The 22,373-nt window shown below is 39.4% G+C and overlaps 1 protein-coding gene across 2 annotated transcripts in view; it reads left to right on the top strand.

Annotated features, from left to right (window-relative positions):
• The window catches only part of LGR4 (leucine rich repeat containing G protein-coupled receptor 4), an 82,292-nt gene that overhangs the window by 48,815 nt on the left and 11,104 nt on the right, over positions 1–22,373 (top strand). For both annotated transcript variants that reach the window (XM_026121716.2, XM_064512873.1), the window contains exons 3-11: positions 3,344–3,415; positions 4,983–5,054; positions 16,243–16,458; positions 17,009–17,080; positions 18,868–18,936; positions 19,536–19,607; positions 19,696–19,767; positions 20,465–20,533; positions 20,938–21,009. In XM_026121716.2, the coding sequence (XP_025977501.2) occupies positions 3,344–3,415; positions 4,983–5,054; positions 16,243–16,458; positions 17,009–17,080; positions 18,868–18,936; positions 19,536–19,607; positions 19,696–19,767; positions 20,465–20,533; positions 20,938–21,009 (786 nt within the window). The remainder of the gene's footprint in view (positions 1–3,343; positions 3,416–4,982; positions 5,055–16,242; positions 16,459–17,008; positions 17,081–18,867; positions 18,937–19,535; positions 19,608–19,695; positions 19,768–20,464; positions 20,534–20,937; positions 21,010–22,373) is intronic.

Genomic DNA, 22,373 nt, shown 5'->3' with positions numbered 1-22,373 from the left:
AGGTTGACTTCCAGCTTCAGTCTCGGAGTTGGCCCACTGCTGAGGAGGAAGGGAAGGCTGTGCGCTGCTTGCAGCAGTGCAAGGGCAGGACCTCCTGTCCTGGAGGCCACCAGCAGCTCCCCTTGCAGGGCAGCGTCCAGGGCTGGGCCCGGGCGGCGGGGTCGGTCCTGGTGCAAGGAGACCCAGCTTGCTTCCCCTCTTGCCTGAGGGGCCTGAGGCTTGGCGAAGCTGTGATTTTTTTTCCTTGGATTTTCCTGTGCTTTTTTTCCTTTTTCCTTTTTCCTTTCCCATTTACCGTGTGTGTGAGAGAGAAAGCAAGCGACAGAGGTGCTTTTACTAACATTCTGCCTGAAAAATCTGAATGCATTTATCTATTTTTGGGATGCCGAAAGGAGGTAGTGTGTGGAAAACCTGCCTGGAAGATTTCAGCGACATCCTTATATTCTGTATACATGCTATATGCTGTTAGTTGTACGTGCTCTGTACTATTAGGTTTTCTTTCTGTTCTCGCTTAAAAATGAGCCCGATTACGTAAAGAGAGCTCTTTCGGCGTGCTGCGGCGGAGGGAAGCCTGTTGGCGGTGGCGTGTGGTGCGTTGGTCTCCGCCCGCCGGAGCGCCGCGTGCAGACTGCCTAGTGAGGAGCCGTGCTCCCCAAGGCTGGGACGGGGATGATAAATGTGTGTTTGGCAAACTGATTAGTAAAGCCTTTGCACACTTGGCTGGTTGTATCCTGTTTCCTGGAAGGCTGCCAGATTTAGGAGAAACGGAAATGTAATGGATTGCAGTGTTTCTGTCGGTTGGTTGCAAAAGGCTGAATAAACAGGAGTCGCCTTAAGGTAGGCGGAGTGTTGCTCTCCGAAGTCACGCGAGCCTTGCTTTGGCTCAGCTGTATTTTGTGTCCAGTTTTGCTCTGCAAGTGGTGTTAGTGACACTCGGTGAGGTGCGGCAGGGTTATTCAACTGGATTTTAGTTTATTTTTTTAAAGCAAATCATAATCCCAAGTCTTTTTGAGGGGAGGGGGAAGTTATAGCAGATATGTGATGAGTCCCACAGCACCCATTTGACTGGGGGGGACCTGAGCAGAGCTGGAAGCAGAGCTACTTCACAAACATTTCTTGGGATTGCTGTTCTTTAAAGTATACGGTAGGTAACCGGCATCAACTATTCTTTGAGTGCTAGAGGAATTCAGTGCTGTCACCTCAGTTAAATTACTCTTGATTTAAGGATTTCCATTTTGGTGTTTTGAACCTTTTTTTTTTTTTTTTTTTTTTTAATTAACGTGTTTTGCAGATCCCTGGCAAAACATTGGTGCAGAGAGCCAGCACACTTCATCAGTATTTCTTTTGGTTTACAGTGAACTTTTTTAGGAAATTATTAAAAAGAAAGCCATGAAATATTGCAGTCCTCCCCTCCCCTAATTAAGGTAATACAGCTGATCTAGGCATCTACTGACCAAATGAATTTTGGGAGGGTTTTAGTTGCCATCTGGAATTTTTCATCCCTGTTAAAAATTTGAAGTATTTGAAGAATCGTGTCAGCACTCCGAAATCCTGAGGTCGGTTGCAGACAGAACGTTTCAAGAACAGGTGTATGTTGATTCTCTTAATTTTCCTTCTGGTTTCAGCGTTCTTGGGTCATACGCAAGCCACACAGACCAGCTTTCTCAGCAGCCAGGAGAGCACGATGTCTATGTTTTAAAAATAGAAGAGGCTGAGATTTAAGCATGCTTATGATGATGTCAGAGCCATAACTTACAGCTATTGTCATGCATGTGAATACTAAATACCAGGGCCTAATTTAACAAATGATAGCAGCATGTTTTTCTCAAATCAAGTGGCATCTGCTGCTGCTGTCACCTTCCTGTTTGTGATAAGAAGTCCTCCATTTATTTATAAATAAAATCATCTACCTTTGACAAATGGATTTGACAGCTGTAACTATCATGCTCTCTATTAGGCAGCATTTTATTATGTCATTCTGTTACAAGCAGGTTTACACAGGAAACAAAAGCTTTGGGTAATATCTTTCATGTAGTTAGAAATAGAGACTAAGATAAAAATGTAATCGTGTTGCTACTTTTGGCCAGCTGATACTCTAAGATGATGCTAGTTTGTTATTTTAGTCCTTTTCCTTTTAGAAATAGTATTTTCCCCTTAGTGTTGTGCTCTCACTTCACAGTTCTCTGTCACAACAGTGGTGTGTTTTGATATTCTGTAACCTTTTTTTAATTGCAACTACTGTTTTTTAATTATTAACACTTATTACCTTGTACAAAATATTTCCATTGGATGATTTTGTTATACAGCCTTCTTCCAGGATTGCCTTTCCTTAGCTTGGTTGTGAAACCAGAATCAGAGAGCAGATACTTTGGCTGAAATCATGGCATCTGTTGGCAGCCATGAATTTACAGGGTGTTCTACGTTTTTGTCTTTAAAGGCTGGGCAGCGCAGTGTCTGCTGATGAGGGCATACGTAAAAATGTTTGAAGGAAAAAAGGAGAGGGGGAAGGGAGAAAGAGGAGCATAAGCTATGGCAAAGCCGCTATTTTGACTTTCATTTCTGTTTTTCTGCTTTGTCTACTACAGCATCTTCTGTATCTGTTATTTTTAATATCATGATTGTTTTCACGGTTTAGTTTATGTTCTTGTCTAGCCGTCCAAGTTTGAAATCAGCCCCATTTTGAGAGAGCGAGTACTGTTTACGATCCTGTTCCCTTCCTCTGTCTCTCCCTCCCCCCAAAACAGTTTTCTTTCCTGAAAAATTTTTCCAAATAGTTCACCAAGAGATGATAGATTATCAAGATTGTTTGGTACTGTCAGCAGCAGTTCCGTCAATTGCCAACACCATGAATTCACAGCCTACTTGTGAATATCATCTTCAGATTGAAAATGTCTAATGCAGGCTTTCCTGCCTCTCTTCAGCATCTAGCTATTTCTACTTAACTGCATAGTTTCTTCAGAAACTGCTCTATAGATTAAAAATACATGGATACCAGAGGATATGTTTAACCAAAGCAATGCTGATAGCCTAAGGATCACATTAATGGTGGTAAACTCATTTTTCAAACCTAGTACAGTAAGAAGAATTTTTACCATTCTGTGGTATATTTCTTCTAATGTGTTCACAAAAGTATATCCATGAGGATAAATAGTGCATTGTGATCGTTAAAGATGTGTAATGACTGAAGTAGCTGACGAAAACTCTGAAGATCATGAATGCGGTATAATCTGATGGAAAATCTGTAATTGCTTGCAAGATGTGGTGCATTGGTGATTTCCCTTGTTAGATGATTGTAAAAGTACTGTATTTGACTATTGAAATTATTATTATGATTTTTTTCCAGGCGACTGGCTGGCAATGACCTTTCTTTTATCCATCCGAAGGCCTTGTCTGGGTTGAAAGAACTCAAAGTTCTGTAAGTAATCGAGTTTTCGAGCTTCATAGCTGGCTGTATGCTTTCTTACTGCACAGTCAGCCGATTTATTGGTAGAAACTTTTTCCTTTCCTCCTCTGCTTGGACAGTATTGTAACATCCCTGTGTCCAAAATTTATAGATCTCCTGTGTTTTTTATAAAGCCTGCTGTATGTGGTGATGCTGAACATCTGTGGACTTGACTAAACTGTAATTATTGCATTTAAAAAACAATCACGAAAAGCTTTTTTGTTGAGACCCCCACCCACCCACCCAGTTATTCCATCAGGTGTTCAGGTATTATCAGGTAGTAAGTACTAGTGCTTACAGAGATGTGAGATAGTGTTTGATCTTTGAACTGCCCCTGCCTCTGGTAGAAATCATCTCTATAGTTTGATGTTTCGTTAGGTGAGATTGACTTACTACTAGAAGGTTTTCATTAAAAAAAAGTTAGACTTGTGTCTTGTTTCCCACATCCTGTTTTTCTTTCTCAGATGAGAATACTCCCTTCAACTGTTTTTCCATGTCTAAGGATGAAAATAGCTTTCTGCTGTCTGTCTGGGATTTTTAAAACAAAGCAGTCCTCTATCCAGTAATTGTAGCATTTATGCCAGCGTACATATTTATCAGTGCTAACTTGGTAACACGTAGTTAATTACATATATATTTAAATGAGCTGGTGAAAAAGGACTGTGAGGTTGTAAAGGGAAGCATAAACATGCAGCATAATTGGGGTGCAGATTAGGAAATGGACTATCCGCAGTACTAGTCAGCGGTGCCCTGAATTGAATGCATGGTGTCAAGGCTCCTGAAGCTGTCTCCAGTGGGATACTCAAAACTGGAAGTGCTCAATATTCTAGCAATTGTTGGAAGAATTGGGATCCTGAGATATTATGGATATTAATTGTCTAACTTGCCTAATTACAGTTACACCAATATGCACCAAAATCAATAATATTTTTTAATGTGTGAGCTATCAATTATTTACATTCTGTTTATAAAAGTACTCATCATGCAATATTAGGCTGTCCCATAAGAAAAGTTCTAAAAAACACCCTTTATAACTTAATTCAGCTTGGCTCTAGTTTCCTTAAATAAATGCCTTTTTAATGTTGTGCCCAGAGGTGCTTTGTTGTGCACACACTATGTAAATTAAATTGCTAATGCATTGTGTATTGATGCAGCTTTAAGAAAAATAAGAAGTTTGTGCATTTTTTTGCATGTTTCGGATGTTTTCATAAGAAAATAATAAAATGTCATTCTTTTCAGCAAATTTGTACTACTGTTGTTCTAGCTTTTCAGTGAGTTCCCAGGGGAATTTCAGCACGTTATGTCAGAATTTTGTTCTCCGCAAATTAATGCAGTTAATGAGTTGTAAACAGAGCTGAAGCAGACCATTTTCATGTTTCATAGTTGTATTTTTCAGTATCTTGTCTTGTTAATTTCAAATGCTTTTATTACATTAGAAATCTGTGAAATCATAACGGGACCTTGACTGTTCTGTCAGCTAAATCTTTTATAAAGATCATTGTCAAATCCTACTTTACTAACACAGTGGGGATTTTTACAGAACCCTGCAGAACAATCAGCTGAAGACTGTACCTAATGAGGCCATCAGAAGATTAAGTGGTTTACAGTCCTTGTAAGTTTTCTTACTGTGTTTTTGTTTTTGCATTGTTCTGCAAATTCTTTTAGTCACTCTGTTCATGTTTGCTTCATGCTATGAAGCTTTTAAGTATAATCAGTTCTGTGTAATAATGTATCTGGATTTTTATATTGCAATTTCAACTGAAGCAAAGTCTTCCAAGTTAAGTTCATAAGGAATTTCATTAATCTTCTTTGGTGGGGAGACATAAACCCAAACTCTTTCTAAACCCAAACCCAGGCAGGAGACTGCTGCATAAGTGTGGTTGTGGTGGAGTTAAATGTTTCTCATCCTACTGCAAGTCCTAAGATGTTTAAGCAATTTTAAAATGTGCAAAAATGAATTGTGCCTAGGTCTTTTGTATCTGGAAGAGGAAAAGGGGCTTCTGTTCCTGAGAAGGAGCATTGTTTGAGACTTGTATAGCATTGGTTTCATGGGAAGGTGTTGAAATCACATAGACAGTTATGAATACCTCAGCCATTATTTCTAGTTGCTCTTAGGATATTTCATAGGTGCTTATACTGTCTCCTGGCTTATTAGATTTTATAAAGCATCTTAATCAGACCGTAAGGTTTAGTTGCAGTTCTGTGGGTGGTAGATACTTATCACTGCGATTGGGGGGGGGGGGGCACATCCTATTTTTTCCTCCTTTCTGCATGCCTTCAGAGAGAGAGAGGGCAGATTATCTATTCCCTATATGCCAAAATTCAGGTTTCTGGCCTAAGATGCTGTTTCTTCCACTGTCACAGCGGATTATGCAGTAGTTGTGCAACTTCTGCAAAGCTGCTTTCTGCATTCCCTAAACTTGGATCTTGGCCATTACATTCTCATAATTATTCCAGTGTTCCTGCCTTTTTTCATCTCAAGAAACCACAGTGCACTGCATGGGGCAATACGAGATTGGTAGCAGATTATCCTGCTGTGGAGCAGGAGTGGGAGCGTGTCGTGCCAGACCGCGTTGTACCCCAGTGCGGTCCCTGTACCTCCTTTGGTGCTGCTGCCTAACAGCAACCGGGTCCTGCACGAGGTGGGGAGTGTGGGAAGTACCTAGCTCGGAGCTGGCAAGAGCAGTGAGCACGGATGCCAAGATGGGGCATGGGCTTCTCCAGATTTTCGGATCCAAGAGCAGGGCAGATACATGTTTCCATTTGCAGCAATTATGTTGATTTTTTTTTTTTTTTGATGTTCGCTATTCTTTTAATGTCTCTGAAGAAGAGATTATTCCTTAGTCTGAGGGCCATGCTCTGCTTTGTGCAAAATATTTGCATTATAATAAAAACACTTCAAATGACAGTATGTGAATAACCATCTATGAGTAATAATAAAAAATCCTCCCTCCCTGCTTTCAACATTTTTCTGATGCCAAAGAGGAAAATATCTCAGTCAATACTTTTGTTCTCTACAAATCATCCATTTGGTTTTCAGTGAATATACTTTTGTCTCTACCTATTTACAAAACTCTTTGTTCTCCATTTAAAGTGTAAAATGCTAGATCTCCAGTTGCTATTTTGATGATAATTTTGTGGTCAAAAGGGAAGGGACAGAGAACTAAGGGAAAAGTTGAGTGAATGAAGAAATTAAGCCAGTATCTCTCTCTTTTTTTAATTCATGCTTTTTTAAGTAAGTAACTTTTTAAAGTAAGGTCAGGAAAAAAAAGATGTTAGAGACATTTCAAAACAGTGGACATTTCAGGTGTTGAGAAAAAACCCTGAATGATTATGTACTATTGTATAACGTAACTGGTATAACCATGGTCATAACACAGTAGTGACAATTTAAAGTGTGGTGAGGTTGCCCTTTCTGGTAGCTCTATTGTTCATAGACAAATGATAAACTATATCGATTTTAGGAAGATCAGAGAGGAGGAAGTCAGGTTAATAAGTAGCAAACTATTCTTTTCTTCTGTTTCTGAGGAAAACTAGATTTAAGTTTTCAGAACTACCGTTAGTATACTAAGCAAACCTGATCCAGCAGTCCTTGAATGTCAATGTCAGAAGCTCGGAGAGAATCTCCTCCCTGACCACTGATACGGATCCTGGTTTAAGTTGTCTCTCACTCCATTCCTGAGAGGATATCTGTCTGCAATGCAAAATCACCATAGTTTGTTAAATTGGCAGCCATGTGAGAACAAATTGTTTTTTGGGGGTAGATGTAGGGAGAAATGTTAAGTATTTTCCTATCTAATCTGTACTTCACCAGAGTGCATTTTTGTCATTTTAATGAATTTCAGAAAAACTTTCCATGTATTACATCACTCAAAAAATTACACTGTAATTTATGCACATCCTCTACTAATGTAGAGGGCATCTTCAGCTAGAGGAACGTAGGACCGGTGCTGTGATGTTTGTGTGAGAGCATGGACATGTTAGTGCCAGCATGCTGCTTTATGAATTAAAAAAAAAAAAAAAAAACAACCTTTTCAAAAGAATTTGTCAAAAATGTGTTTAGGCCCCTCAGCTGCTGTGACCTTTTTCTAAAACAAATCTTTGCAGAATATATGTTAGAAAGTTTGCTTCTGCCTTTTTAATATATAATCTCCATCCAGAACCAGCACGTTTAGTCATCGCTTAACTGGCCATCTCTTGGCAGTTTCCCGATTTGCTCTGAAGTAGGCTTTAGGGGAATTTTTTTTTTTTTTTGGTGAAGACACACATCATTTGTTCTTAAAACTTTAGCGTATTGATAATCATTTGGTTTGAAACTCGCATGGAACAGTCTAGTTCTGTCTTAATGTACTCCAAATTCAAGATGTGTGGGAAGACAGTTGCCACATTGTATACGTTAACGATCCCTGCAGACTTACCTGGTTTGAGATAAATAAGATGATTACAGGAGCTGTATGTTTTCTAAAGTTTATAGGATAGCTGGAGAGTAGCCAGCATGGCTCAGAATACCAAATGACAGCTCTCTATTTTGTGTTTATATTGGATATTTTCTCAGCTCTGTACTCCTAAAGAGAGTTAGAATATAGTCATTATTTATGAAGGGTGAAGTTTACCTAAAGGAAGGGTTGTAGTGAGTGGAAACTCACTTTTCAGCACCTCGGAATAATTTATCTGGCAGGATGTCTTCTCAGGGTCACAAGATGCAGCGATATCCCTGAAGAGAAACTTGGACCACGGGACACGCGAGCAGGGCAGAAGGCGCTGGTTGTCCAGCTTGTGCTTGTGGCTTTTGGTAGCAGAGTAACCTGACAAAAAAGGAGCAATGCAAATGCAAACAGTACTCTCATTGTCGTTCAGTTAGTGCAAAACATCAACAGTACGTTTTTATTAGTACAAGCTAATGAAGTGGTACACTTCACATTTTAGGTCTGGAAATGATACTGGTGAAGCTTACTGGCAGTCCAGGGGTCACAGGGAGCACCAGAGGTGGAGCCGTATGCCACTCCACCGCTCCTGCCAACGGAGAAAGGACTGGGAAACAATTCCAGGGGGTCACTTGTTTAAGTGCCTTAACATAAAAAATGTATTTGCTCTGATGATAACTTTTTTGTAATACTTGCTTATTCTGTGGTTTAACACAGAGTATAGGGATTTGTAAAATGGTTCTGTAAAGTACAGCAACTTCTAGGACTGTTCTCATTCACCCCAGAAATCCAGTTAAATGCAAATTTTGAATTTACACAGGAAATTCCAGTACAGTCCTCAGTGCGTGACATCCTGAAACTGATATTAAAAAAAAACAAAAACAAAAAACAACCCCCCCCCCAATATCAAATGCTTTGGCAAAGAGAATTGCATTCCATTTGGACTAAAAAACCTAATTGCTGCTAATTTTGGTGGGCATTTGCTGTCAAATCCCTGAGTCATATTTGAAAGCTTGTCAATGGTTGTTAACATACCAGAGATACTTTGTTATAATTTCAGTTTAGGAATTAAGTTACTGCCCCCGCACATGTGCGCACGTGCACACGTACAGTTAGTGTGTTCAGCAGGAACAGCTCAAAAGTGGTGCCGCTGCGGGATTATGCCAGATTCCCAAACGGTGGTATTGGGAGCGTGCCGGCGTGGTACTCGCTGGTGCTAGCTCCTGCCTCGCTCTTTGCGTAGGTGCTCGCCTGAGCTGCAGGTGCCTGTCTCCACGCATGCCATGAGCAGCATTCAGGCTGCTGGTGGTGTTTCCTTTTTTTTTTTGCTTCTTTTTAATTAGGGAGGATTCCTTATACAGTTAACATCTGTATTCGTATAAAAAGTCACGTCTAGAAACATTCCTCTAGTGCCATAATTAAAGTGCACAGCTTGAAGTTGTAGTTCACGTTGATGGCAATGATCTAACTAACTTAAAACGTAGGCATGTTGAAGGGTGTCAAAAGAGAAGATGCCTGAATTTGGAGAGGACAATACAAATACTATTTTGTACCTGGTAATTCAAAAACATATTGTTCTGCTTATTTATTTCTTTAAAAAAAAATTGTTTTATGGCTTCTGTTGATAATTTTGTTTAGTGATTCTGGATTATAGTATTTTGAAGGATGAGCATCTGTAAAGATATCATATTTAGGAGATTGCAGAAGATGTTGATTAATAGCAATAATTAGATTAAGTTCATAAGTGTTATACTGTCTCAGATGTAGTACACTCCTTTGACAGCTGCAGATGCTTTTTTTGACTAATCAACCTTTAATGGGTCATTTTTTTTGTTTTTTTCTGTTTTTAATTCTGTGCTGTTTTGCTTTGCTGTTACTAAAGGGTTAAAGAGAGGCAGCCCTCAGTGAATCTGTGCTAAGCTATAGAATTAATCTGTCAGCACCAGAATGGGAAAGGGAGAAGTTCACACACATTTTCTTTTAAACTTACAAAGCCAGTACAAAATTAAATATGCTGAATATGCTTCTCCTTTGCATTTTTTAGTGGTGAATGTTTGAGTGCTCTCCTCAGCGTGTTTGATTGTGCTGAAAAAACTTTAGAAATGCAGTGGTTTAAATGCACTGCTTCATGAACTTTATGTACTTGCTGAATGACAAGAATCTCGTTTTTCTATGCCATGTACACCTTTAGAAGCTGTTCTGGTTTTCTTGAAAGTAAGTTACGGGCTTTTCTTGTGAGCTTCAGGAATCGCTGCAGATCAGTATTGGCTGTTGAATTAGCTTTTTGCATGCATCATTAGTTTCTGAGAAGTGCTGTAAATTTGGCTTTGAATAAAGCAAATCCTTGTATTGATGTCTGCAATATGTAAGGTACAGAGAGCAACTGCTTGATGTAGTGAGCAAATGCGCTGAGTATTTTAAAGTACCTGTTAACATGATGGGTTTAGTGTCTTGCATTGTAACAGAATTTCCTATGCATCGGGCTTATCAGTACTCAACTTCAAAACCTAAAAATCTACTCCAGTGTTATTTGACTAATTTCTCTGTGGTTTTTGAAGGAGCACTTAAAAGAGCCAGGTTCTCTAACAACTGCCATCGATGAGAAGTGCTTTAACAGAAGAGTCAGGCATGATTTTTCCCTTTATTAACATCAACCTTAAGCTCTTTCTCTCAGTGCAAGGTTGTTAAATTGCTCAGTCTCCGACATCTTAGAAGTGGGATGCTCGCCGTGATTGCCAGTGCGAGCTAGCTGGGCGCACAGGGAGGCTTTGACAGGAGCTAGAAACAAACCTGTGTCAGCCTGTTCTTCCCAAGCAACACTATCGGCCAAAGGCACGGAGGGGTTGGGGTCGCCGCGTGAATGTGCTTGTCGTGGCTGCTGCCAAGATGACATCTACAGGACGCGTCTCCGGTGCGGGATGCCCGGGGGCTGCACCAAGGTGAGCGTGGCAGGCACGTCGGGACGGGCTGCAGCGGTAGCTAGCTCGCTCCTTGCTGGCCCCAGAGGAGCAGAGGCCGAACTCTCTAATTCCTGGGGAAACTACTGAATTAGAGGGAAACAGCGGCTGTTTTTCTCCCTCAGTGGTGCTTTCTGCCCACTTCTCCACCTGACCTTCTTGCCTCCTTCCAGTCCTGCTGGAAGCACACAGACCTGCAGCCGGCGGGTTTTGCAGCTGGGCTGCAGGTCAAACCGAATTGCACGATTTCGTGCTGTGCTGCTTTGCCTTCCACATGCTCTTCGTGTGAAGACACTCGGTACTTTGCACCATTTTCCTGGCATGTTTCAGAGGATGAAGAAAGAATACCCTAGAGGAGCAGCGCAGGAGGTGCTGGGCAAAGGGAGGTGTGTGCAGGAGCAGTGCTGTGGGTGGGCAGGGCACCACGGCGAGGGGCTGCAGCTGCAGGACGCCTGCGCTCATCAGAGCCCCTGACCAGCCCAGACCAGGGGCAGAAGGGTGGGTTCCTCTAGCAGCACTCTGCCCTTGCATTTTAACCCTTTAAGTAGATGTTGCATCCAGTAGCGCTGCAGCTGTGCCTGTTTCACTGGGAAAGCCAGGTACTTTTGCACAAAGAAGCGTTTAGCAAAATGGTTCTTGTTACGGTCTGGTGTGCTGCAGGAGGGGTCTGTAGCGGGCCCTCGGGCAGCGTGCGGCTGCTGCTTGGCTGCATCGTGGGGCAAGCTAGGATGCCCGTCGAGGCAGATGGACTCTGGGGAAACACTGAGAAGGTCTGAGCAGGTTTCTTAAGCTCCCAGTGCTCCATAAATCAATAATTTTTTCTGATTTTTTTTTTCTTGACTGTAATTTTTTTCATCATAATGTATTCAAAAAGTTGGATCCCATGCCACTTCATCCTCCAGGTATTTGCCCTAGAGTTGGTACGTTCTCCATATGCTGGCATGTTGCTGGCTGGCCTGCTTTGAGATTTGTGGTGAAATTTTTTTTTGAAAATTTGGAATTTGCTTGATTCAGAATGGTTGTTTTGTGTTTTTTCAAAATATATTTATAAGATACATATTAGAATTTTGAACTTTTTATTTGAATTGATGTATGAACTCATACTAGTCTTACAGCTTCCTAAAGCTGAGTTATTGTTTGTAGGTAAAGTTTAAATTGCTATATTATTCACTTATTTTAACTATATATTAAATGCTTATATGAGAACTATTGAATATGTGGGTTTTTACTGTCCACCTACTCTTTCTATTGTGCGGTTTGAGTTGGCGTTTGTGTGAGAAAAGAACTTGACAGGTAATAAAAGTAAAGATGACAGCTCAGCAAGTAAAGTCTGAATTTACGGACAAAAATTTAAAGGTGCCTCACAAGCCAGTGCCTATAGGGAAGCTGGAACTGGAGTAACTTCTGAGAGATTAAGGAATTTAAGGATATGCTGCAAGCTGCAATTTAAAGAACATAGTCTTATCTTTAACACTTTAATGGAAAAGGGCAGTCATTGTAAAAGTTGAGTCCAAACAATGAAGAATATTGCTCATACTTTGCTAACTATTAGTGTTAGTAAATACTTTCTTATTCTGTCTTGAAGTAGTCCTTGCTGATGATATTTTGTGGAATTTGTCAAATACTTTAGTTTTGCTTTGCAGTTGTTTCAGAAAGTACACCAGTATGTGCATTTCACATTACATAAAAGCTTTACAGCTATATTTTGTGTGATGAACATAATATAGATAAGTATTAATTGTTTGAAAGGAAAAAAAGAGGACTGCAGCTTATCAGGCTTATACTTAAAGGCATGAAGGGCTACAAAATGTGTGGATGGAAGAGAGAGAGCGAAATGGCAGAATTAGTTTAAAAAATAAATCTGGAGGTTCAATAATAGAAATCCAACACTACTACTTGATTTTTGGGTAATCATAATAATATCCAGTTTGGTTCTTTTGATGCTGTTTGTTCCTATTATATTTCTAAATCACAGATTTTTCCCTCTAAAACTGCCTAACTCATTGAAAACTCTGGATACAATCATTAAATTCTCAAATATTTTATTGATATGTCCATTGGCATCTGGGAAAACTAGGACTAGCACAGTGATCTTCAGACTTAAGGATTAGGATTAGAACGTTGCTATGTAGATAGAGAGTTGCAGGGAGACACAGATAATCTCAGTGTGATGTCCTGCCTTTCTACTCAACACTGGCGTTACGATTTTGCATCAATAATTCTTTTCTACTCCACTCAGACATTGCACTTGTTAAGATGATGCTAGATGTTTGCTAAGAAATCACAGAGGATGAGAAAAGTGCCCTTTTTCATCTTCTAAACCTTCCTGTTCAATCGAAATGGTGGACATTTGATGTTGACTCCCTCATTATGTGCATCATTCCTTTGGTCATCTTCTGTTGTAATGGTGGGGAGAGAAAGAGCAAGGCTTCTCAAAATCTGCTTTAATAGATGGAATATAGTAAAGAGCACAGTGAAAGTACAAACGTGGGCATAGACAAGTAGTCAAGGTCTTAGTGTTGCCTGCCTCTCAAGGTATGTTGCTTCTCAAAAAAAAAAAAAAAAAAAGTTGCAGAAAAGATTCAGATATGTTTATTCCACTGGAAAATAATTCTTTTGATCTTCAGGGAGGTGTATGAATTTAGAAATTACCTGCCTTTCTTCTACCTCCTCAAGTATTTTTATTTTTCCTGAAGCAGAGCCACAGGCTTTTTTTTTTTTTTTTTTTAAACAACAGACGTTTAATTTCTGTGAAATGTTACAGTCTCAGCGCAGGCTAAAAGCATTCAAACAGGATAGTGTACACACCTGTCAGACCAATGGGCCAAATGATAAGGGGATGCCAGTATATGAGCTATAGGAATTAGCTCTTGGATGTATAGTTTTGGAGTTAATGGCACCTCACTCATCTTAGAAGAGAGCCTTTAACTGCAGACAGTTTTAAAGTACCCACTTAGATTTGTGTGTTTGTTGCTTAGTTTGATGCATTTCTTTTTATTATGTGGAAATTGCACTTCTATTTTTTTGAAATAATTTGACATATTTAAACCATGTACATCACAACACCGAAAAATTCCTTCACTGAAGTAGATCAAGTAAATTACTTCTTTAGGGATGTCCTGAGGAGAATTCTCAAGACACTGTGATGAAGCTTGTCCTCTTGCCTTGAATTAAGCAAGTCCTTTAAATTTCAGAGGAAGAATAATTAGGCTAATGCAGACCGTTTTGGTAAATCCAGCATTTTAATGTCATAATTGTTCAAAGCTGGTTTAGACACAAGAAAATGGATCTTTCCAGGTATGCAAAGTGCTTTGAGCTAGGCTGAAAAGAGATGTGTAGCTGGAGCAACTTGAAGAAACATCTCCCCTTCCGTTTGCGCTTTCTGCCTCTCCCATGCAGTCGCTGAGATGGATCGACTGCTCTTCATCGGCTCCGGTGCAGAGCCAAGCCAGTTAAAGAGCTGGAAGTCCAGCGGAGTTCGCTAATATTTGCGCGCTCTTGACTTTGCACGGGCGCAAGCGTAGCCGCCTGGTCCGGTGGGCGAGCCTGGAGAGGGACAGAACGAATGGCTGGAGGCAGCGGCGGCTTAAACTGCTCCAGCCAGATTTTCAGGAGCAAGTCTGGTCATGGCCGTAGAAACACAGCGAATGCTTAATATAGCTCAAAACCTGCGCTGTGCTGATTTGTATTGTAATGAGCATCAGTGTTAAGACAGTATTTAAATGCGATGTATATGAGTTTTGTCTCCCCAGACTGAAACGGTCGGCATACCAGTCACGTTATGTATGCCACAAAGTGGTATGCAAGGTGCTTTGTCCCACGCTTGCAGGGAGTGGTGGGGTTTCAGCTGCGTGTCGATCTAGAGCAGACAGCCTCTAGGTCAGCTCAGTCAAACGTTGCCTGTTGCTCAGGGCCCTGCAGGATCCCGATCTGTTATGGTTCATTTCTTCGTCTCGCGGGCTGTCACCGCTGCCCCCTTCCATTTCCCCCCTTTGTGGAGAGCAGCTGTCTGCTGATGCTGCGCTGCTTCCCGAGTCAACCGTCGCTGTGCCTGCTCGCTCCTTCACGGGGCTTCTGTCCGCGCAGATCCAAGCTTAAGCTTTTAGTATGGGCGTTTTTCCGTTTTTCACCCCCGATGCCTCTGGTCCCATGGCATAGCATAGACAAACCTCAGCTGCTCCTATCTGTATCTATCGCCTGCTGTGGTTGCCAACCATGATATCGAAATAACTATGCTGCCAGTGTATGAAGATGGAAAAACAAATTGCTTCAGAGCATGTTGCTTAATTTTACGTGCATGTTGCACGTAACTTTGCACAACCTGTCGTCACTGCCAAACTCAAGGCATCAGACAAGGAGTGCAGTGTCACGTTTGTCAGCTCTGATGGGAAACTATTGCTGGTTGGACTCCGCGAGTAACACCTGCACCTCCTGTAGCGAGGGCTTCACATCTGGAGTCTTCAGCCTCCTAGCTTTCCAGCTGTGGGGTGTTGTGGGTTTTTTTGGTTTTTGTTTTCTCTTTTGGTTGTTTGGGGTTTTTTTGCTTTGGGACCTGAAGAAACTGAGAAACCCAATAGCAAAGGTGAGCTGCTAATTGTAGCAGAACTAATTGTCGCAAGTAGTTTGCTATACTACTTGAAGGACAGCTAAGTCCTTTTCCACATGTGTTATTGTACTGATATTTGTGATCAGAGTTAATTTGGGGGAAAATGCTATGGCAAATCCAGTTGCACTTTTTGTGGAGTATGTTAGACAGGATCAGGTGCCAGAATGAAGGAAATATATCGGTTTAGTTGATGATATATTTTATTCGCTAATGGGATTTATAGTTCTCACTCAATTCAATAACTTTTTTTAAAAAATCTTATTCGCTAAAGCAGTAATTTAAGGTGTATCACAGTAACACAAAGCAGTACGTATAACAGTATCTAGTGCTATTGAAAATGTAGCTATGGGGGTAATAGGTTCAAATGAGTAAATGCCTCTGTAATAGTTGATGCAACATAAAGTTACCATTTTTAAATCTTGTTCCAGTAATGTGTTTATGGGAGCCGGGGGTTTGGCGGGGCGGGGGGGGGGGAGGGAGGAGGTTTCTGTAGTGTTACCAATTCACTTTATAAAGCTGATTGCAAGTATAATAATTTGTTAAAATACTTTATTAAAAATGGCTAAGAACAATTTTTTTATCAAGTTTTCTACTATGGGCTCTCCATTTGACATAAAAGAATGTTCATGCTCAACTTCAGTAATCCTTCAAACTTTTCAATACTAAATTATTTCATTAAAGTACATTAAATTTCTTAAACATTAAACTTATTAGGTTTAAAATAATGTTCTGCAGTGATAATTTTTAATCTACATTTTTTACTTAACTATAGTTTGTGGATTTACTACGTCAGTTCTTTTTATTTTAACCTAGGCGTTTAGATGCTAACCATATTACTGCTGTACCAGAAGACAGCTTTGAGGGTCTAGTGCAGTTACGTCACCTTTGGCTGGATGACAACAGTTTGACGGAAGTCCCCATCCATCCGCTCAGCAATCTCCCCTCTCTGCAGGCGTTAACGCTGGCTCTGAACAAAATAACGCACATTCCTGACTATGCATTTACCAACCTCTCAAGTCTTGTTGTGCTGTGAGTATTGCATTGCGACTTTCTGTTTCATAGTTCAATTTGATCCTCCCTACTTACAGCTTTGATTTATCTAGAATGGCACTGATGTTTTAGCTCAGCTGTCTGGTAGCTTATACCCCCAAACACAGGAAAATGTCATTATCATATGTACTAGATAATCCACTAAAGAATTGCTAAAGTTTTTCTGCTAAACTGAAAGTCAAATGTGCTATGGATTGTGAGGTTACTGTATATTTTTCTGTGACATTTCTAGTAATGAATATTTTAAACCTGTCACAGAAAAATATCAAAGGTATTACAAAAAGGAAATATGTGCCACAGGCCTGTTTCTGTGGGGTATATTTTAAAACTTTTCTCTGAAGTATCTCCAACAATAAAAATTATATTGACTTATGTTAAAACCCTATTTTATCACACTTTTTTCCCAATCCACCATGTGTATGGTTTTCCTAAGCCATTTCACTGTCTCATTTTCATAGAAATACCAGCTAATTTGTTAACTGATAGGAAATCATTTACTTGTCATCATACTTGTTTTTTGTTCTTTTAGGCATCTTCATAATAATAAAATAAAAACTATAGGAAAACACTGTTTTGATGGATTAGACAACCTTGAAACCTTGTAAGTATGCTTCTAAAGATAATTTTGTTCAGTGCTGTTTGTCTCATTCCCAGCTTAAAGTTACTTTACTGTTGCATAGAATATGTTGAAAATAAGGCTTGTGTGCACAGCACAATACGTAACAAGAACATTTAGGGCTAGCTCAGGTTTCAGAAGTGAAGGCTGTATCAGCGCAGTGCTCCACCAAAACTAACTAACTATGTTGAGAAGCAGGTAAATATTAGCCTGGGTGAAACGTCATGTTGGAATGGATGATGTTGCTCTAATGTTCCTAATCCTGACCCTGCTGGGGTATCTTTGCATAGCACTCCACTGAGTCAGGTGGATACCGCAGTATCGTTTAAGTGGCCTTGTGTGTGATAAGGAACAAATATTTGTTTCTCAGATTTACTGTAGGATTAAACACACTTAAAATACGTTGCAGAAACTGTTGTGTGACAATAAGAGGTTTCTCAGAGTGCCCCCGTGGGCTGTCACTCCACTGCTCCTCTCTGACTGCATGGGCACTACTGCCTGCCAAGGAGACGGCATCGCCGGCGTCCCGGCAGCTCCCAAACCAATCTTTTGCAGATCGGTGGAAAACACAACCCAGCGCCTGGGCTCCCGGCCCCTGCTGCAGGAGATTCACTCGAGTTCACTTCAAACACTGGCAAGCATTAAGATGATAGACTGTTTTATCTGAAACAGTGAGCCTCGTGGTCCTTCTGACAAAAATGGGGGGGGGGGTCAGGGGAAGCATAACCTTCCCCTCGTCCCACATTTGTTGTCCTGGTCAACAAATAATACTTCCCCTAGGATTGCTGGTGAGCAGTGGCCAGATGCTGGCTCAGCAGGACTCAATCTCCAGGGTGCCGCCTTGGAGAGAAATGCTTTTCAGCTGCTTGGGCTAAACATCACATTTTTCTTCAGCTCACTAAATGCATGTCTAATAAGCATTCAACAATGCATTTTCTTATGTTTAAGACAATGCCAAATAAATAAATAAAATGAAGGAAGGGAAGGGCACATTAGAGCCAGTGACAACTGGCTTTACTATCGGGAGTTTGGAGGAGTCCAGGAATGCTACTTACTCCAACTATGTTGTCATTCTCTTATTAAGATAAGTAGTAGTTAAATGCTATGTAAATGTAGACAGCTGATGTAAGACTCTTTGAGAAGCTTTCGCTTCTCACAAGGAATCTTTTTTGGAGAAAAAGTTTGTAGTAGATTCAGACATTACCGCTAGAACAGTGACAGGTTAACTGTGATTTCAATAGTTCCATATTACTAATACCCGCTAACTTAGCGTGACACTGTTTACTTCTGCTTTGGTTTAATATTAATAATTATCTTTACTACAAGGTCTGCTATAGCCTCATGACTTATTTAATGTTTATTTTATGAATCCTGAAAGAAAAGTTTTCTGACTAAGCTGTAAAAGAGTAATCGTTTGTATCTGCATTTTTTTGTTACATTGAAATATTAGTTCATTTTTTGTGTAAATTAATTTTGAAGAAAAAATTGTGAGGTGCTGAAAAATACTTAGCTTTGCTGTAAGGAAATGTCACTCATCTTAGTATGGAAAATCCTCAGGCTAATGTTAAATTGCTTACTAAGTTATTAGCTGGTTATTAAGTGTGTAAAACATCAGAGGACTAAATCTAAGGTAAATATCAAGTTATTCTGTGTTCTAATTAAAGATTTCTAGAACTTTTTTTGTCATTGAATTGTTTTAATTAAAAATGATTTTGACCATTCATGACCAATATTGAGTATTTTCCAATTTTGCTGCATTTTTTTTCTTCTAGAGATTTAAATTACAATAACATGGTAGAGTTCCCTGAAGCCATAAAAGCGCTCCCAAGTTTAAAGGAGTTGTGAGTATTATTATTTCTTTTTACCCACTTTCTTTCTCCTTTCCATAGGTTAAAAGAGCAAAGCAATTCCAGGGTTTAAGAATGCTTGTCTCATGCAGTAACCTAGATCAGACTAAGTTATGCTAAGTGATGCTATAACTAAAGGAGAATATAATAATCTGTTAGAGAGAGAACCTATTAAAAATGATTTTGGAGTTATATAACTAAGCTTAATTATTCAGGAGAACCATTAGCATAGATCTTAATCATGAGCTGGTTTTGGCCTCCAGTAGCAGGATTATTTATTCACTGGTCATGAGCGTTCTCCCTGTCTCCTTCTTAATGGGCGAAAAAGAAGAAAGTAAGCATAAGGTGTGTTTTGGACAAATAGCTTCTTTCTAATGAAATATTTTCATTTTGGCTGATGTGCAGTAGACAAAAATCAGACCTTCAGAGTTAATTCTATAGTTGTACCTACTCCCATTTAACTACAATCCTATTTTTCACAGGAGTGGGAAGTGAATGTGTATAAGACATACACATGAAGAAAATGACTGTTGGTTGAATCTAATGGTGATATATTTTTAAATGTTGATTTTCTTCTTCCCTAATGTCTTTAGGGGATTTCACAGTAACTACATTTCCATAATTCCTGATGGTGCTTTTGCAGGAAACCCCCTTCTAAGAACAATGTAAGTTGCTTTCATGCATCTATTTTTAGTCTCTCTAGCAGACAGTGGCTATAAGAACAGTGATTGAAACGTGTTTTTCATTTCCCAGACACTTGTATGACAATCCTCTATCTTTTGTGGGGAACTCAGCATTTCAGAATCTGTCAGATCTGCATTCTCTGTAAGTACCACCCCAACTATCTAGTACAGTAAATGGATATGAAATGTTATGGCTAGGAACTCAAAATAACTGAATTCCCTGACTGCCTCTACCTCTTATGAATATTGTTTTTGCAATTAGTTTTAACACACGTTGTTATTGTTGGAGATGCCCAGTTTCTTAAGAAGCTCTAATAAATATACTTTACAATTTTATTTTATTTTTATTTTTTTAAATCTTGATTACTTTACATAAGACACACAACCTCAGGCCAAATGCTCAGATTCTTACTTAAACTCTGATGTGTCCTATGTGATTTTTGAACAGGGATATACATTGTGAGAATGCTTTGCAGGTTAGTGCATGCGTGCTTGCATGAAGGTATGAGTTCTGAGGGTAATGAGTAAGCAAAATGGAGTGAGATTTTGAACTTCGAACAACAAATTACCAGAATGTTTATGCCCTCTTCAGAATATGTGTATTGGTATGACTCTTTCCAACCTGATGAATTCCAATTGTTTGTCAATGGAGGAGTAATTTATTAAGCAAATTGTTAGTGTAAGAAGCACTAGAAGAATATCCTTTTGTGTACAATTTAAACAAAAGTAATAGGAATGTTAGAATGTTTCCTTACTGAAAATATCTACCTGCTACCAGTACCTCAAAACTCCCTTGCAGAAGAGAGTTTACAGCTAATTTTCATGGTGTTTTTATTTAGGGTCATTCGGGGTGCCAGCATGGTGCAGTGGTTTCCTAATTTGACAGGAACCGTTAATCTGGAGAGCTTGTAAGTATCTTCTACAGAAATCATTTCCAATAATTTCCTGGTTTTGTGTCTTGTGAAGTAATTGAAATGTGATTTAGTAGATCTGTCTGGAAAGCAATTGGACATATGCTGTCTTCCTGTCAAGAAATTTCAAGTAATTACATAGCTTTACTTACCATGATACCTGGGTGCCTCTGGGTGCCTTTTAATAGAAAAAGCTGACAACACCCTATGAAGAATGTCAGTGATATTAACCCCCTTCTTTCAGAAATGAAAAACAAAGAAGTTGGCATCTTCAAAGAAAGAGTTTTGGTGGGTGAATCTAGTACCCTGATAGCTGAGGCACCGTCTTTCTGCTCTTACACATGCTTGTAATGTGATCAAGTATGCAAACATTTATACACCCTTTTTTTCAACCCCTTTAGAACTCTAACAGGGACCAAGATCAGCAGTATTCCCATCAATTTATGCCAAGAGCAAAAGATGCTACGAACTTTGTAAGTGTACACATTGTGCTCCTATTTTCATCTCCACCAAAATGTTTCTAAAGAAATTTAAAGCTAATTTAAAGTATTGCTCAGAACTGCTCATCGTAGTAGTTCTATCAAAGTTGGAAATCTAGCTTGATTTCTTATTATTCAAATCATCAAGACTTATGGCAGAGTTGATGTAATGCCTCATATTCCTCAAAACAGGCTTCCCCTTATGGGGATACACTATATTTCTTGGTCTGTAATGAAAGATATGCGAGGTGGTGTTGCAGAACAGTCTTTGCATGTTTTAATTCACACTGATGCTCTTTGTTTTTAACACCACAGTAGTCATCTACATTCAGAAGCTAAGGAAGAGGAGTTTTTTTATAGTACTTTGATTTTTGGGGTGTGTGTGTTACGTAACATAGGAGAGAGTATCAAAAACCAAGAGTAATGGAAATGAGAATTAGGAAGAGGATGGTAATATGAAGGCAAGCCAGAAAAATCAGGAAGGAGATGTTAAAATAAAGGAAAGGAAAAGAACAAACAGGAAAATGAAACCATTTGTGTGGGGGGAAAGGCAAAAACGTGTTTACAAAGGATGCACACTTAGAGGAAAATTTGGAATGAAAGCAAGTCCTGAAAAAGTAGAATATATAGAAATAGAAAAATATATTCTCTTTCGTAGAAGAAAGACTGGGAAGAGAGTGATAACCCAAGATTTTTTTTCAAATTACAATTTCTTTTGAACAGAAATTTAAAAGTTGCTTGCAAGTTTTTAAACTCATTTTTACTGCATTGTTTCATAGAAGATTTGGACCAAATTCCTGTGTTGTATACCATCCATGCAATTTATTCTAATTGGAAAAAAAAAAAAAAAACTTTTTTAGATTACAACTCTTCATAGAATTCATAGAATTTGTACGGTATGTTTTTGGATATGCTTATATCCAGATATAAAGCTGAAAGCAGTGCCTACAGAAACAAAAATGTAGTTTGAGAGGGATCTCATGTGCTGACAAAGCCAGTACAAAGGCACAGCCTGTTTCTCTATTATTTTTCTGTTACAGAACACTAATTTCTGTGGTTAATGTTTGCCAAATATAGAGTTTAGGGCTGAATTTTTTTCATGCTTGCTTGCTTTACATCACTCATTGAGTATTTCAGGAAAGTCGATAACGGTTTCTTCACCTTATTCAGAGAGAAAGGGGAGAGAAAAAAATGCAGCTTTTAACAAGGTTACGTGAATAGAGAGAGCGTAAGGCAATGAATTAACGTTCTGGAGCATTACATAGACCACCTTATTTATCCTATTTGCTGACTGTTATAAGCTTGGCATTGCAACCATAATGTCTTTCTGCATTTTTAGCTGCATATAATATGTATAT

The sequence above is a fragment of the Dromaius novaehollandiae genome, chromosome 5 (genome assembly GCF_036370855.1).
Source record: "Dromaius novaehollandiae isolate bDroNov1 chromosome 5, bDroNov1.hap1, whole genome shotgun sequence".
Taxonomy (NCBI): domain Eukaryota; kingdom Metazoa; phylum Chordata; class Aves; order Casuariiformes; family Dromaiidae; genus Dromaius; species Dromaius novaehollandiae.
This window is presented reverse-complemented; position numbering and strand designations above follow the sequence as displayed.